This window comes from Embiotoca jacksoni, unplaced genomic scaffold (genome assembly GCF_022577435.1).
Source record: "Embiotoca jacksoni isolate LCO1_2020_lvr unplaced genomic scaffold, fEmbJac1.0.p SCAF_28, whole genome shotgun sequence".
Taxonomy (NCBI): Eukaryota; Metazoa; Chordata; class Actinopteri; family Embiotocidae; genus Embiotoca; species Embiotoca jacksoni.
In genome coordinates, this window is record NW_027185379.1 from 83,569 (window position 1) to 100,000 (window position 16,432).

General features: G+C 42.3%; 1 protein-coding gene across 1 annotated transcript in view; it reads right to left on the reverse strand.

Annotated features, from left to right (window-relative positions):
• plekhg2 (pleckstrin homology domain containing, family G (with RhoGef domain) member 2) overlaps window positions 1-16,432 on the reverse strand; it is a 49,327-nt gene that overhangs the window by 4,063 nt on the left and 28,832 nt on the right. Inside the window, exons 5-7 of the mRNA XM_069161338.1 lie at window positions 9,364-9,430; window positions 7,898-7,944; window positions 897-1,047 (exon numbers count right to left, since the gene is read on the reverse strand). Of these exons, the coding sequence (XP_069017439.1) occupies window positions 897-1,047; window positions 7,898-7,944; window positions 9,364-9,430 (265 nt within the window). The remainder of the gene's footprint in view (window positions 1-896; window positions 1,048-7,897; window positions 7,945-9,363; window positions 9,431-16,432) is intronic.

Consider the following 16,432-nt stretch of genomic DNA (forward strand, 5'->3'; position numbering starts at 1 on the left):
CACAGGCCTGTCAATCAAACCAGACAAAACCATGTGGAAAAAAAATGTGGTTACAAAAAAACCCCTGAAACTCCTTACAGAAACTTCAGAACTACAGAAACGGCCTTTTTGCTTTATGTCATTACTTCTGTTGAGCAATGTTTGTCACATGACCTGCCTCTGTTGACGTCTATACGTCTCAAAGACACGCCCCCCCTCTAGTCGAAGGTTGTGTTACACCGTTTGCTGTGACGCTGCTGGTTTTGAGGTGAAGTTGAATATATTTATGACACTGAAAGACGTTCCAAGCTCGGATCATTGTGAGGTAATAAATAGAAGGAAGGATGAAACGGGAGAAAACAATCTGCCTGGCTGACGCAGCGCTTCATCACAGAGATGACTGGATGAGGACCAGCTGAGGATTATGGGAAAATCCCAGCACAGATACAAACACATGTTGGAGAAGTGTTTAAACTGGACACTGAAGACAGAACCACGAATAACACAGACCAAACAAAGAGGCTGACATGTCTCTGTGTTTCATCATCCTCCTCTCAGAGGTGGGCTTGGACCAGAACCAGCGAACGGACTCAGCAGGTTCACTGGGACCAGAACCAGGGAACTCACTCAGGAGGTTTACTGGGACCAGACTGCAAAAAGCTGCATTGTTTTGAGTTAACTGTTTTTAACTCAATGCGCAATGGACAGCGTGTTGGACTTAAATACTGAAGAAGTGATTCAAAGGTTGTGGGTTCAAATCCCATCAGAGTCAATGTTTAGAAGTTGTCTTTAATGCAGCACACTAATTTAACAGATACATATTGTCTCTCTTTGAGTACCAACACAATCATCGCTCCCCACGACCAGGTGATGTTTAATGTTCTACACGCAGTATTCAGTAGTGTTCGAAGTATTACCTGGAGCAGAAGGTGGTATTTGAGGATCCTCTGCACCGGTTTGAGCAGGTACGTCTCCAGCGGTAACGAGTGGTTCAGAGTCGTCTGTCTCTCCTGGAAGAAACGAACCAGAATCTCGTTTTTCATGCACTCCCTCAGCACAGCCACCGAACTGTTGGGAGGATGGGGGGGACGGGGTGGGGTGGGGGGGAGGGGGGGCAGAGGCAGAAGAGACATCGTTAGAGCGCAGATTAATCAGGAAGAAAAATGCTTCTGCGTGGGATCAAAATCTTTTTCTCAACAACAGGAGGCCAAACGGCGACTACAAAACAGACTGATGGATCTGCAGGTGAGATTACGGCCATCCACAGAGGGAGAGAAATCATTTCTCCCAGCATGGAGGCAGGAGGAGTGAAACATGATGAGAGGGAGAAACGAGGTGGAGGAGGCAGCAGGAGAAATCCTCTGACTGACATCCATCGGAGGAGGCGGAGGTGATGGAGGGACGGAGGAGGAAGACGGATGGAAGAGATTATGAAGGGAGGACTCTACAGATGTTTGGAGCTTTGACAAGCATTCATTACAGGTTTATGGAGAAAGATTGAATAAAGTGATGATAGTTTAACATTTATCACAATATGAACAAAGAAGAGGAGGAAATTGAAGAAAGACACAAAGAAACTGAAGAATCGGAGGAAATCTTTGAAGGACAGGAGCTGAGCAGGACGATGAGAACTCGTCCGGATGACAGAGGAGGGGGAGTAGGTGGTGAGAGGAGATGATGGAGGACAGCGGAGACTCCTCAGCTGTTGGGTTTCACATTCATCACAGCATGAAGCCAAAGAATCTCTGATGGAGAAGGACTCCAGGAGTTCAGAGCAGGAGTAATATCTTCAGCAGACATCACTGACGTGATGAACACACGTTTACTGTCCTGTGCAAAAGGTTAAAGGATTCTTTACATCCATCATGTAACATCATCACAGAGATGTCGGATCATTCTTGTTTGATCCTGCAGGACAACGACCTAAAAACTGATTGGAAACCTGACGATACTACGTCGCGCCCATCGTCAAGTGACATTTACCCGCGTGTAATTTTCACGCCTACGAAACGTGTAAGTTTCACGCCTACACAGCCCTAAGTGTGGCTATCTCACGTTTTGCTGCGGTGGACTGGCATGCCTATTTCAAACATTTGGTCTCATGCAGAACGTCCGAGACCGAGAGGACACGTTTAGGCCCGAGTCCTCCACAGACGGGAAGAAATGAAGCCGTGATCTGTCATCCAAGACAAGACCGGACCTCAGCCTCAGACACACACTCACCTCTGCAGGAGGAATGTAAAGCATATGGCAGATATGAAGAACGTCCACCCGAGACATTCCTAGAAACTGTGCTTGGACAGATTCCTATCAAACCGCAGAGAAGAAAAGACCAACTCACATCTGTGGTTTCCAGCTGTTAAAATAATTTTATTTATCTGTCTGCCTCATGTTGTTTACAGCCTCTAAACAGAAACACAGGAACCAGAGCTGCTGTCTGCTCGTCATCATGACAGGACAGACCGAAGCCAGTTCTCCTCTCTGCCTCCATCTTGTCTCAGACTGCAGATAATCACAGCTGGATTCGTCTCCACCAATCAGAGGTAACATGATACCCGCCTGGAGCCAATTAAAAAAAACCCACCATGAACCTCCTCACCTCCACTCCTCCCTCCGGCCCACTTTTAAGTTTCGTTTGCATTCTGCAGAAAGTGGTTTCTGTCATGCATCATGACAAATTATGATTATTACTCTTCATCTTCCTCTTGTTTGGGGGATAATAGTTATAATAGTTAAGTTTTGGCCAACCATCATCCATCAGTGATGTCTTCGTTGGTTTGTGAACGTTATGAATCCTCCAGTTCAGATTCTGTCCGTCACCATCTTTGCTAGTTCGGAGCGGTTTGGAGCAGGAAGTGACCATATTTGGACGAGCTGGGGGAGGAGCCAGCGGTGGATCTGACTGATCTGATTGGCAACCTGACGATACTACATCCCGCCCACCGCTAGATTTTCAGATGGACCGCCAAAAAAAACAAATCTGGAAGAATGAATTTAGCGAACGACAGACAGAAAACTCAATCTGTCCAAAACCAAATCTAGAACTCAGTTGAAAACCTGTTTAAAACCAGTCTATAACTATAATCCCCTCCTTGTAGTTGCAGGTGTCAGTTTCCATCCATCTCTCCTTTTGTTCCTCAGTCATGGCATCAGGTTCACGTGAATGGGCGGGGCGTGAGCGCTCAGTGACCTTTGACCACCAAAATCTAATCACTTTATCTTTGAGTCCAAGTGAACGTTTGTGCCAATTTTGAGGAGATTCCTTCAAGGCATTCTTGCAATATCGCGTTCACGAGAACAAGACGGACTTCTGTACACCCCAAAACATAATGCCTCCTGCTGTGGCATGAAAACATTTGAATAAAACATTGTTTTCATGGTTTATATATGCAACAACAACTGTCCCAGCCTTTCCTCCATTTAGTTTTTGATGGTTCTAATTCTGTGAAGTAAAAAGCTTGGACGTCCAAAGGACACCGGGTCTTTGAGGACAGTGAGAGACAGATGTTTCCAGGCAAGTTGGATGTGTTTATAAAGCAGTCGGGGATGTGAATCAGAATGCAGCATCGACCGTGTAGGATGCAATTCAAACCCAATAACCTGCTCTGCGGCTTGTCAGTATATTTTTGTTTTCATGTGTGTTGAGTCCGATCATTACAGGAACATTTTCTCGCTCTGTTAAAACTTGGCTTTCAAGGAACAACCCCCTTCTGGCCTCCAAAGCCCCCCCCCCCCCCCCCCCCCCCCCCCCACCTCATCAATTTACAGCATTACAAACTGCACACGTCCAAAGCGGAGTTCAGCAGCATAAATCACCTCAGCATCTGTCCCGGCTCCCTCTCTGGATCTACCCACTGAGATTACAGCCACATCTGTAAACGCCATTTTAACAGCAGCCTGTTTCATGATACATACAAACCGTTGGGGTGTTTGTGAAAGAAAAAGATCTCCTCGAAGTACTTCTGCTGCGTTCCTGGAGATGTGTTGTTATCTGGCGTGTCTCCCTCTTTACGCAGGATAACTAACCAAACAAAGACTCTCATCTCGTGTTCCCAGCGGGGCGACACTAGAGTTCACAAACCTGCAACCCAGCAGATTTCCCTCCAAATCCGACCCAGCGGATCACAGTGGAAAAATGCAGAGCCTTGGCTGACAGAGACCCAAAGTCTGCTCCTCTGGTAATCACATTACTGTCTTATTGTGAGTTTGCTGAGCTAAAATATCACACGAGGCATCTTCTGAGGGTTCAGTATCAAAGAAAATACAGGCCGAATACCAAAAGTGACGGATTCAAAGCAACTTTGAATCATTTTCTCTGTCCGAAATAGTGTCTTTAAATCACCGCTGGACACAAAAGACCTCTATTTGTTGTATATTTTGTGCAGTTAAACAATTCAGAGTCTGTTCCTCTTGAACTGCAGCTCAGTGATGCACACGGAGGAATCGATAACCTTCACGAGGAAGTATTTGAAGTTCCACACATTTTTGTGACCACTGGTACGTGAACATTTGTGATCTCACAGTGAACCTGAAACTTTAGCAGGTTCACGACACCCAAAACCACCTGAACCAGATGCACCCTGAGCATCCTCCGGACGCCGAGGAAACTCCTCTCGTCCGCCTGTATCCTTGGAACGGAGCCTGAATGGTGAACCGAGAGCTTCATCCTTCGAACTCGGGGTCCCTCGTCACAACAGCAGTCTGGTACAACGCCCAGATCTCCGCAGACTGAACGGCCCGTATACAAGATCCAGATGTCTCGGTGCACTTTATGCTGCAGAGCTCCCTCCACCAACTTCCGCAGAAGAGCAACAGACATGAACACGTTACTGCAGCGCTACTAATCCACTCATTGATCTGCTGACTGTTTCCGACCCGGTGCCTCGTCTCAGATCAGAGAACCGGACCTCTTGGCCGTTGATTAAAGGTGACTGGGCCTTTGCAGTTTAACCTCCCTGACTTCTTATTTAGACCAGATGTGCTGCACCTGTAATGCTTTCTAAATATCTTCATAGCAAAGCTTCTATGATTAGGGATTTGTTTAATTTTCTGTAGTTGATTATGTCACTGTTTTTATTTCATTTCCTTGTTTGCTTTTTAATTCCACCGTACGGTACTTTATAATAAAAGGGATATACAAATAAAGTTTATTATAGAACCCTGTTTACAAAAAAGTTGTGACGCTCTGTAAAATATAAATAAAAACGGAATTTGATGATTTGCAAATCACATAAACCCGTATTTAATAAAACATTTAAAAAAAAGACCAAAGACAACGTGAAATCTTGAAACTGACAAATTTCATTGTTTTATGAAAAATATGTGCTCATTTTGAATTTGATGGCAGCAACACGTCTCAAAAAAGTTGGGACAGGGGCAACTAAACAGTGGAACATCCCACAACTAATTAGGTTAACATGGCAACAGGTCAGTAACACGATTGGGTATAAAAAGATGATTTCAGAGAGGCAGAGTCTATCAGCAGTGAAGATGGGGAGAGGTTCACCACTCTGAAAGACTGTGTTGGAAAATAGTTCAACAATCTAAGAATAATGTTCCTCAACGTAAAACTACAAAGAATTAGTGGATTTCATCGTCTACGGTTCATAATATCATTAAAAGATTATTTAAACTCCAGGCTGTTAAAATATTGGCTGTGATCTTCGAGCCTTTAGGTGTCACTGCATTAAAAACAGACTGAATTCTGTAGTGGAAATCACTGCAAGGGCTCAGGAACACTTCTGAAAACTATCGTCTGTTCGTCGCTGCATCCGCAAATGCAGGTTAAAACTCTAGCGTGCAAGAAGAAACCACAAATAAACATGATTTCCACAGCGTGACAACTGTTTTGGAGACGGGATTGAATTGGATGGTAATGAGATGGGACTGTCTTTACTCCGTTTATAGGTTTTATAAATAGATTCCTGTGTTTCAGGCTGGGAGAAACTGCATGTGGCTCCTGAAAAGTGACGGACTTACAGCAGCAGAATAAGTCAGCGTTTTGAACCGAGAGGATCAAGAAGAAGAAGAATAAGCGGCGATGCAGCACTGAAATCTGGAGACGGGCTGACAGAGAGCCTCTCTGGATTTGGTGGTCTGACAGAAACCATTCGACCTACTTATTTTTATTGGCGTTTAATGGGGCTTTAAGGAGGCGACAGGCAGCGAGCAGCGAGGTGAAGGAGGGGTCGACTTCCTCTCCGACGATGGAAACTGACACACCGGGTACACTGAAGGGGCTCAAACACACACACAGGCATGTATGAAGGCTTTTAGAGCACATGTATGCAGTAATTTAAGTGTATTAACATGCAGACAGATGTAGGCACACACACACACACACACACACACACACACACACACACACACACACACACACACACACACACACACACACACACACACACACACACACACACACACACAGCTGCGCAGCGATCCAGTCAGGCCACACATCTGTCTTGTCAGATTGATGGGGAGAAGATGGTGTGAGATTAGCAGCGATTCTCTCAGACTCCACTGAGAATAAAAGACAAACACTACAGGAAAAGACAAAGAGGTCGAACACAAACATTAAAAAAACAGCATTTTAAAAAACAAATCCTTTTTCCAGAGTGCTTCGATGATGTTCCTGCTCACAAAACAGGATTTAATCAATTTTAACAAACCTCAAGAGGAAAACAAAGGAAAGAAGTTTATTGTATTTCTATCCTCCAGTTTAATTTAATAAAATAGCAGGACTCACTGACCGCAGTTGTGGATTTAATATCTAAGAAAAACTAGAACATGTGGAACTTTTAAAGTTTGAAAGTGCGTGTCTGTTTCCATTTTGATTTAAATATCTTTTGTATTTATGACTTTATATCAAAACCAACATTTTTGGTTTTCTGACAAAAAGCAAGAAGCGCAAAAACACTTAAAGATGTGAAACATGTAGTTACCCACACTGAAGCCAAACATCTGTCAAACCGTTTGAAGAGGTTGTGTGTGCCTGTATGTCAATCATTGTGAAGTCCAATTTGAGTTTTAGACGTCAGATATTTTGAGGATATTTTGAGAAAACTTTGAGGATTTTTGGAGAATATTTAGAGAATATTTGAAGATATTTCTCAAATATATGAGGATATTTTTAGAATATTTAAGGATATTCTGAGAATATCTTTAAGGATTTTTTGAGAGGATTTTGAGGATTTTTCGAGGATATTTCGTGGTTCAGACTGGGTTGTATGTTTCAGATCAGAATGGGAAAAAATTTTGTGTGCCCACAAAAATAGCAGAACAAGCTTGTGTCTGGATGAGATACAGCTTGTGCTCCACGCTCTTCCTCTGCTCCATAAAGCAGACCTCTCAGCAACAAGGCTCAACATTTTACTCCTCTGTATGTTTCTACGGAAAGACATTTTCTCCCATCATAAACCAAAATGCCTCGCACCAAACCTGAGAGTCCGTTTATCAGGAACAGACCAGAGAAAAATGTGGAGCATCTCACTGATGTCTGTTCAGACTTCACAGGAGAGCGTCGACATGTTTCAGCGTCCAAACCACAAATTCACAACATGGAATAAGAATGTTTGTCTGCTGCTCAAGGAAAAGTCATGGCATCATTTATCTCTAATGGGTTCATCCTCTGAGAAGCAGGAGTATGACATGACAATATATCACAGCAAACTGTCCGGCTCTCCATTATTCTGGCTTTAGCCGTCAATCTATTTATCCATGTATCCATTTCATGGATCCAAAGATTAAGTGGCACAATCAGTAGCCCCGATTACTAATCACCCATCTTGACACATCTGATATGTTTTATCTACACCTCTGTCTTTTATTTCTACTCTGCTTTTTCTTTAATTTATTCAGTTTTTCTCCTGATTAATCCACTCGACTGTATAAATGTGTGTTTCTGCGTGCGAGTACTTACTTGGGGTAGTTCATGCAGTAGAGAGTGTAGATGTCAAAGGCTTCACTCTAAACAAGAGACAGAAGAAGTGAAATTAGAAGCAGAGAGAGACGGAGGTTTCATCCCAACATGATAGGAGTATAAACGATCGACAAAGAAGGTGTGGGCCAAAATTGGCCCGGGGGCCCCAAATTGGGCCCCTCTGCTGTAAATGATCTGCTTGACAGCTGTAAGGAGGGTTGGTGCCAGTGTTTGCAGACGACATTAGTATTTATTAAAACCCCTCATCAGACGTTATCCTCGACACTGACTCAAACTAAAAGTGGTGTCAGTGGGAAAATACATTTGAACAGTTTTATTTGACGGACGGATGGAGGGAGGGAGGGAGGGAGGGATGGATGGATGGAGGGAGGGATGAGGGAGGGAGGGAGGGAGGGAGGGAGGGATAGATGGATGGATGGATGGATGGATGGAGGGAGGGATGGAGGGATGGAGGGATGGACAGATAGACAGATGGACGGATGGATGAATGGACGGACAAATCTTTTACCATGTATAAAAATAACTCACACAACAGAGCCTGGTCTGAATCTCCAGTTCTCACCATCTAATATTCACTCTATCATCTCCTCTGAGAGATGATGGCCTGAAAATCTGTTGAACTCAATCAACTGTAACTTCTTGTATGCGATGTGTGTTTCCCCCCTTTAATTTGATCTGTGAGTCAGGAAGCAATTAGATAAGCAGAGAGAGCGCTTTTGCTCCAGATTTCGATAATCGCTGCATCTCGTTACGGCAAACTAAAGATGTCATTCCTTTCCTCCTTCCATTTCACTTCCTGTCAGTCTGTCAGGAGGTCGCGGAGAGAAGGAGCGCATTGTGTGCACAGTCTCAGGTCTTAAAATAACTCTGTAACAGTTTAATCTAATGTCCACTGCTCTTAAACAGACAGCAAGCTCAGGACAAACACCAAAACAAAATCACATGTTTTATACGAGTAAAAAACTCAAAGAGGGTAAAAGTGTCCAGGTGGCCCCTGAATCATTACGATTCTTCCTCTGAGCGTCACGAATATTTATTTTAAAATTTAACAGAGATTTAAGCTGTTGTTGTTGAGCTATTTCCACTCCGGACTCTGACGTCACCACCACCCCAGAGATGTACAGTCACCTGGTGAGCAAACATTCATGCTGTCTGCAACAATAAAGCGTCTGTCCAATACACACAGGCGGCGTGTTTTCATTTATTGGGTGTCGGTTCGATCTGTAGCAGCAGCAGCTGTTTTGTCGAAGGATGTTTGTGTTCTACAATTGTACTGGTGGTTTACTCAGTGTTTGGAGTTCACAGTGTCATGTTTCCTCTAAATTATCAGCCTAACACACACACACACACACACACACACACACACACACACACACACACACACACACACACACACACACACACACACACACACACACACACACACAGAGCTGTACTGTACGCACCCTCTCTACGAAGCAGTCTGCGATGGCTGCGGCATGACGACTCCTCTCTAAATCCTCCAGGAGATCACTGAGGACACAAACAGACATGTTAGAGATGGTTTACAAGAGTTGTCAAAATCGTAGCACCCAGAACTAAAATTCTGAAAATGGGCTGCACTCAACTTAATGCCTACGGTGTTGGACAGTGTTGAGGTCGATCATAGCAGCCCGGCCCCCAAACATATCTGTATTTGAGTCCTAATATCTAATGAATGCTGGAATTATTTCCAGAAGGACCAGAACTCTGATCACAAGGAGCGAATTTATCTAATGACATCATGATGACTTATGGAAAACATTTACTGTCTTTGTATTTCAGGAGAGAATTTGATGTGAGTCTTTGGAGACAGACGTTTTTTGAGCCAGTCCCTAGTGGCCGTCAGTGGTACTGCGTTTTAAGGCACTTCTGCATTGGCTTCGACGCTCGACGCTGCACCCAAATCCCTCCTTTGCACACATCATAACTACTATGGCCACTAAAGGAAGTATTGTGGAAAACTGCTTTTAACTATCCTGGATTTAAAGACAATCACTAGACACCTGTTGTGGTTGTCCAAAATTTACTTTCACATTAAAACGTAATTTCCATGACATATTTGGGGGCTCGTCCGGGATCTCTTTCACATTGTATTAATATAATTTCTGGTCAACCACAACAGGTGTTTGTTGTTTTTCTTTGAATCCGGGATCGTTAAAAGCTGTGTTCGATGACAGGAATTATCACTTATCTCTTAAAAATTTCATTTTGGGCAATTTACTAAATCAATAAACATATCAATGGGTCGTAGTAAAGCTGCCCTGATTTTTTTTTTTTTTTTTATAAATCAGAATGAACACCCCATGTTAAATTAAACACATCCTGTTAATACTGAATGTTTTCATGTTGGGTCTTGCAGGACCTGCAGGAGCTAGATCCTGCTGCAGCACAGAAAACAGCACAAACAGGTCACATTTCTCCCTCAGAGTTCTCTCGAAACTCTGGTTCACAGACAGTTATATTTGCTGGGAGTCGAGGAGAACATTTGACACTATAATGAGTAACAAATGTATTGTAGTTTCTGCAGAGTTCAGTTGAACAGAGTCCTTGTGTTTCCACATGAAGGTTAGTGTGACACGAAACTGACTCCAGAACCTGCAGACTGTTTCAGCTGGCAGACGTTCATCCTGAAAACTCTGTTCCCACAATCTATCCTCATCATCACCCCTCCTTCCTGCCAAGTCCCAATTACAAGCCCAGTCTATATCTCTCCGTTTTAATTCTCCTGTTTCTCTTTTTCAATCCTGTTTTTTACTCACACAACACACTTTTTAAACTACAGACTGCTACTGTCAGAAATAACAAACCGGTTTTGTTTGAAGGAACCTTTGACCTGTTGGATGTTTGTGCCTGAACTCGGACCAGGATTACAACCCAGGTCCAAACCCCACTGACCCCGATGTGGACGGCGGTTCCCATGGGTCTGCTCATGAGGTTCTGGTCTTTGGTTTTAATCGCAGTAACATTACATGGTTACATGCGTCCATTTCCTGCTTAATGAGGATATTAAACACAAATCAGATTGTCCTGAAGCACTGACATTAGACGCTCTGTTAGATCGACGTACAGAACAAGTCGAAAGCTGATTGGAGAGCAGATTACAACAGTTTGGCTCAGCTGTGGAAATGTTACTCGATTTGGAACAACTATTATGTTTCGAAGGAAACATGAGCCTTTTTTTAGCTCGGCTCGACTGGACTCGCTTTTTTGGTTTTCCATGGGGCAAAAGTTGTGGCTTTTATCTGGTACTATTTTCAGTATCACCTCCCTCAAAGTGAGTGGAGATGAAAACACCTCAGACCACTGATGAGTCAGAGCAACTATAGAAGCTGTATTTTATAAAGTCACTAGACTACTAGATTCACTGCAGCATGCTAAACAACACCATGTTGAACTAAGGAGGTATGGATGTTCCTGTGTTTGCCAAGAAAGGAACCAGTTATCACGTGGCGTTGGTTCTATCTGCATACAGTAGAAAAGAAAAATTCAGAAAAGTACCGGGTATCAGTAGAGTCACGGAGAGCTGCTACTGGCATTGTAAAAGGGGCTATGATTACAAATCGATTGTATTTTTATTAAACTTAACAAGGAAAGTTGAATGGCTGGACTGGGAGGGCTTTTAATTTGACACGAGGGCTTTTCATTTGAAACAGATACAGGAAGTCGCTTTATTATGCTGACCAACGGTGTAACGTTGATCACTCACTCGGTGACATACATCCCATTAATGGTGCTGACCTCCATTCTGAGGCTGTTTGACTGTTATGAGTTTTCAAAATAAAAGAGGATCCAGACGCACAGCAAACAGAGGTTCAATGTAAATAACAGGGCTTTTCACAAGAGCTCTGATACAACGGCTGGTGACAAAGTAGAGCAAACCAAACTCAGCTGAATCCAAGAAAAATCTCAAAAAGATCAGAACTCACATGGAAACAGGAAAATCCAGGAGTGTGACATGACAAACTAACAAAAAGTCAGGAGGAATATAAACAGAGGAGACTGACGGTGAAGTGGAAACAGGTGTGAACGATCAAGGTGTAGGAAACACCTGAGGGGGGAACTTCAAAATAAAACAGGAAACATAAAACCCAAGACTGAAATAAAGAGGAGACTGACATGATATCCAAACCATGTAGTAATAAAAGCTATTAAATTCGTTGGAGACGTTGATGGGTATCTCATTTGTGTCAGGGCGCAGAGTCACGTTTCCATTCAAATGTGGTGTTATTTGAAGAAAAACTGTTGATTTTTTGAATCAACCAATCACATCTTTATAAAAACCTAGCAACGGGGTCGACCACACCTCCTCACTAATATCAGGGTTTCTTTCCTAAGTCACTCCTAAGATAAGACTCCTTGATAACATTTTTAGGCTAAGTTAGGAGCTCTCTAAGAATCTTTGTGAATATGACCCCAGGTCTGAAAAATGAGGCCGATGCAGAAGTGTCTTCAGCTGCAATACCAGCGAGCGACCAGCTAGAGGTCGGCTCCAAAAAGCCTCCGGCTCCATAGACTCCCATTCAACTTCTCTCATCAAATCCAAAGTGAATAAAATGTGTCCATCAGTTATCTCGGTGTTGTTAGCTAAAGTCACTCCTTCTTATTAGTTTTCTGGAGGTCCATCTGAAAATAATCCCTCATTCATTAGAAAAGAAGATTCAAGAAGACCTGTTTTTGGGTGCGTGTCTGTTTGATTGACAGGCCTGTGGTGCAGTTAGGTTACAGCTATTGGTGGGCGGGACGTAGTATAGTCAGGTTTCCAATCAGATCGGTCAGATCCACTGTTCAATCCTCCCCGAGCTCGTCCAAATATGGTCACTTCCTGCTCTGAACTAGCAAAGATGGTGACGGACAAAATCTAATCTGGAGGCTTCGTAACGGTTGTTCCCAAACCAGCAGGCGACGTCATTGCAGCCGAACTAGTCCTTCTTGAAATGAAAGTGTTTGCAGAAACCAAACTAACTCTGTTTATCCTGCTGCCTTTTTTGTTCTCGTGTTACAAACCGAAGTGGGAACCAGGCGATGAAAAATTTTCCAGCTGAGATTCAGGAAGAACCGAACCACCAGTCGAGGCTGTTTGCATGAATTCTTCCCTCGCCTTATTTTCTGCATCACTGCTCTCATGGAACGAATGCAGAGCTGCTGTTTGTCTTTTTGACGGCCTATTATAAAGTTTCATTATAAAGTTTTCATGGTGGTTTTACGTGCCGAGTCTTCCCCCTCTGAGAAAACGTCCTCAGCGAACAGCGATTAAAAGAAGAGTTAAAGTGAGTGATGCTGCGTTTACCCGAGACGCTCTTCACCCCTGCTTTGACTCCACATGTTCTCATGTCAGCGGGGAAACAGCAGTAATAGAAGTTTGGCTCGGTTCTCGAGCCGTGTTGTTTGTACCGTACATGCAGTGTGTGTGTAATTTATAATTTATGTGCAGCCGTATAGTCCACCATCTTGTAATCTTACGGTGGAGGCCTGAGAGAGTTTCAGAGACCCACGGGGCTTCGAAACCTGTTGGCAACCAATTTATAATGTCAGAAAGAAAATACGTAAATTATGAAGAAAATATGAAGCAATCTGTTGCAAAACAGGAAGTTCAATCACCTTTCACAGTAAAAGCAGCCAAGCGTGATAGAATAAAGCCAATATTTTAAAGTGAAGTGGGGCGAGATCGACAGAGAAGAAGAAGAATGAGAGTAATAATGCTTTCTGTTTATACAGTGATTTTTAAAACGCTTCACTTGAATTCCTGCAGAATCGAGAATGGAGTTATTTCTCAGGAGTTTTGGAGAGTTTCTAGAGTTTATGAGTTAGAGACGATGCTGATGCAGAAACTGAGTGTCGATGTTGAGCTGCAACATAAACTCCAAAATTCTCTGTGAAGCTGATGTTTGTTTCTGATGAATGAAACAATTCATCAGGAAACACAGGAGCTGTGGGAGAGCAGAGGTTTCAACGGAGGCTGAACATATTTCACGTGACATCAGACGGCCGACGTCATGGCGACGAAACATTAAGAAGGAATTGAAAATACAAATATCAATCATAAAAAATAAATCAAATAAACTGACGAGGTTGTATGTGTGAGAGACAGAGAAAGAAGGATATTCAAACATCAAGAAGAACAAGAAGAACAAGAAGAAGACGACGAAACACGACACGCCGTTTGTCTCCGAGCCAACAGTGTTGAAGTTGTAGGACACACACATGATGTGAGGTTACACCACAACTCTCACTGCATTCACAGTTAACAAGCTCAAATTATCATACACACACACACACACACACACACACACACACACACACACACACACACACACACACACACACACACACACACACCATCCCGCCTCCTCCTCCCTGCCCTCTCTCGCTCCCTCTCTGGCGTCAGGCCTCATTTTGTGGCCGGCGGACATCATTAGTGGGGGATTGTGGGAGAGGAAGAGGGAATTCTGGGTGTATTTCTTTTCTTTTCTTTTTTTTTAATGGAGTGACCACAGAGGACGGAGGACCAACAGTGATGGACAGACAGAGGGACAAACACATCAGACAAACAGAGCTGATAACTAAAGACAGAAACTGAAACATACCAAAGTTTTTTCAAGTTTACACAAATGTATTTTTTACGAATTTCACAAATTCTCTGTAAAAACTAGTCCTAAACAAGTCAAAAACTAGTCCTAAACAAGTTAAAAACTAGTCCTAAACAAGTTAAAAACAAGTCCTAATCAAGTTAAAAACTAGTCCTAAACAAGTCAAAAACAAGTCCTAATCAAGTTAAAAAACTAGTCCTAAACAAGTTAAAAACTAGTCCTAAACAAGTCAAAAACTAGTCCTAAACAAGTTAAAAACTAGTCCTAAACAAGTCAAAAACGAGTCCTAATCAAGTTAAAAACTAGTCCGAAACAAGTTAAAAACTAGTCCTAAACAAGTCAAAAACGAGTCCTAAACAAGTTAAAAACGAGTCCTAAACAAGTTAAAAACTAGTCCGAAACAAGTTAAAAACTAGTCCTAATCAAGTTAAAAACTAGTACTAAACAAGTCAAAAACTAGTTCTAAACAAGTTAAAAACTAGTCCTAAACAAGTCAAAAACTAGTCCTAAACAAGTTAAAAACAAGTCCTAAACAAGTCAAAACTAGTCCTAAACAAGTTAAAAATAAGTCCTAAACAAGTCAAAAACTAGTCCTAAACAAGTCAAAAACAAGTCCTAATCAAGTTAAAAACAAGTCCTAATCAAGTTAAAAACTAGTCCTAAACAAGTCAAAAACTAGTCCTAAACAAGTTAAAAACTAGTCCTAAACAAGTCAAAAACAAGTCCTAATCAAGTTAAAAACTAGTACTAAACAAGTCAAAAACTAGTTCTAAACAAGTTAAAAACTAGTCCTAAACAAGTCAAAAACGAGTCCTAAACAAGTTAAAAACGAGTCCTAAACAAGTTAAAAACTAGTCCTAAACAAGTTAAAAACTAGTCCGAAACAAGTCAAAAACGAGTCCTAAACAAGTCGAAAACTAGTCCTAAACAAGTTAAAAACAAGTCCTAAACAAGTTAAAAACTAGTCCGAAACAAGTCAAAAACGAGTCCTAAACAAGTCAAAAACTAGTTCTAAACAAGTTAAAAACAAGTCCTAAACAAGTTAAAAACTAGTCCTAAACAAGTCAAAAACGAGTCCTAAACAAGTTAAAAATGAGTCCTAATCAAGTTAAAAACTAATCCTAAACAAGTTAAAAACTAGTACTAAACAAGTCAAAAACTAGTTCTAAACAAGTTAAAAACTAGTCCTAAACAAGTCAAAAACTAGTCCTAAACAAGTTAAAAACAAGTCCTAAACAAGTTAAAAACTAGTCCTAAACAAGTTAAAAACATTCACGTGTGTCCTTTTAACTAAAGATCAATTTGTTGGTCTGAAGTCTTCTCGTGCTCTCTGATTGGCTGCTGGTCATGTCAATCAAACAATAAACTAAAAGAAGAACATTGTATTTTTTATAAAATATAAAATGTTGTTCCTGTTCCCACTCTGAAGGTCTCCTCAGCTGCGTCATCATCTCACTTCTTTTCTCAGGAGTTTTAGCTGCTAAAAAAAACAAACCTGCCCCTGAGCCTCGGTGACCCCCGGTGACCCCCGGTGACCCCTGACCCCCAGAACCCTGAACGCCCGAGCCGGGCCCTCCTCTGCTGGCCGGGGCCAAACCAAACACACGGGTCTGTTTTTCATCCTCATGCCGAGAGAGTCAACTCTTTAACGGAGTGATAAACAGCAGCTGACTGTGTGGCATCTGAGAAATGCTGCTGAACTGAAGAGGAGGAGGAGGAGGAAGAGGAGGAAGAGCAGGAGGAAGAGGAAGAGAAGGAGGAGGAGGAGGAGAAGAGTGATATGAGAGGAAAGTGATAAAAAGAGAAAAGATATTTATAAATTATCTTTGATGCAACTGATTTAATAGATGCATATTGAAGATATTGATGAAGATGTCCGGCTGATTAAATATGAATATTGATCAAG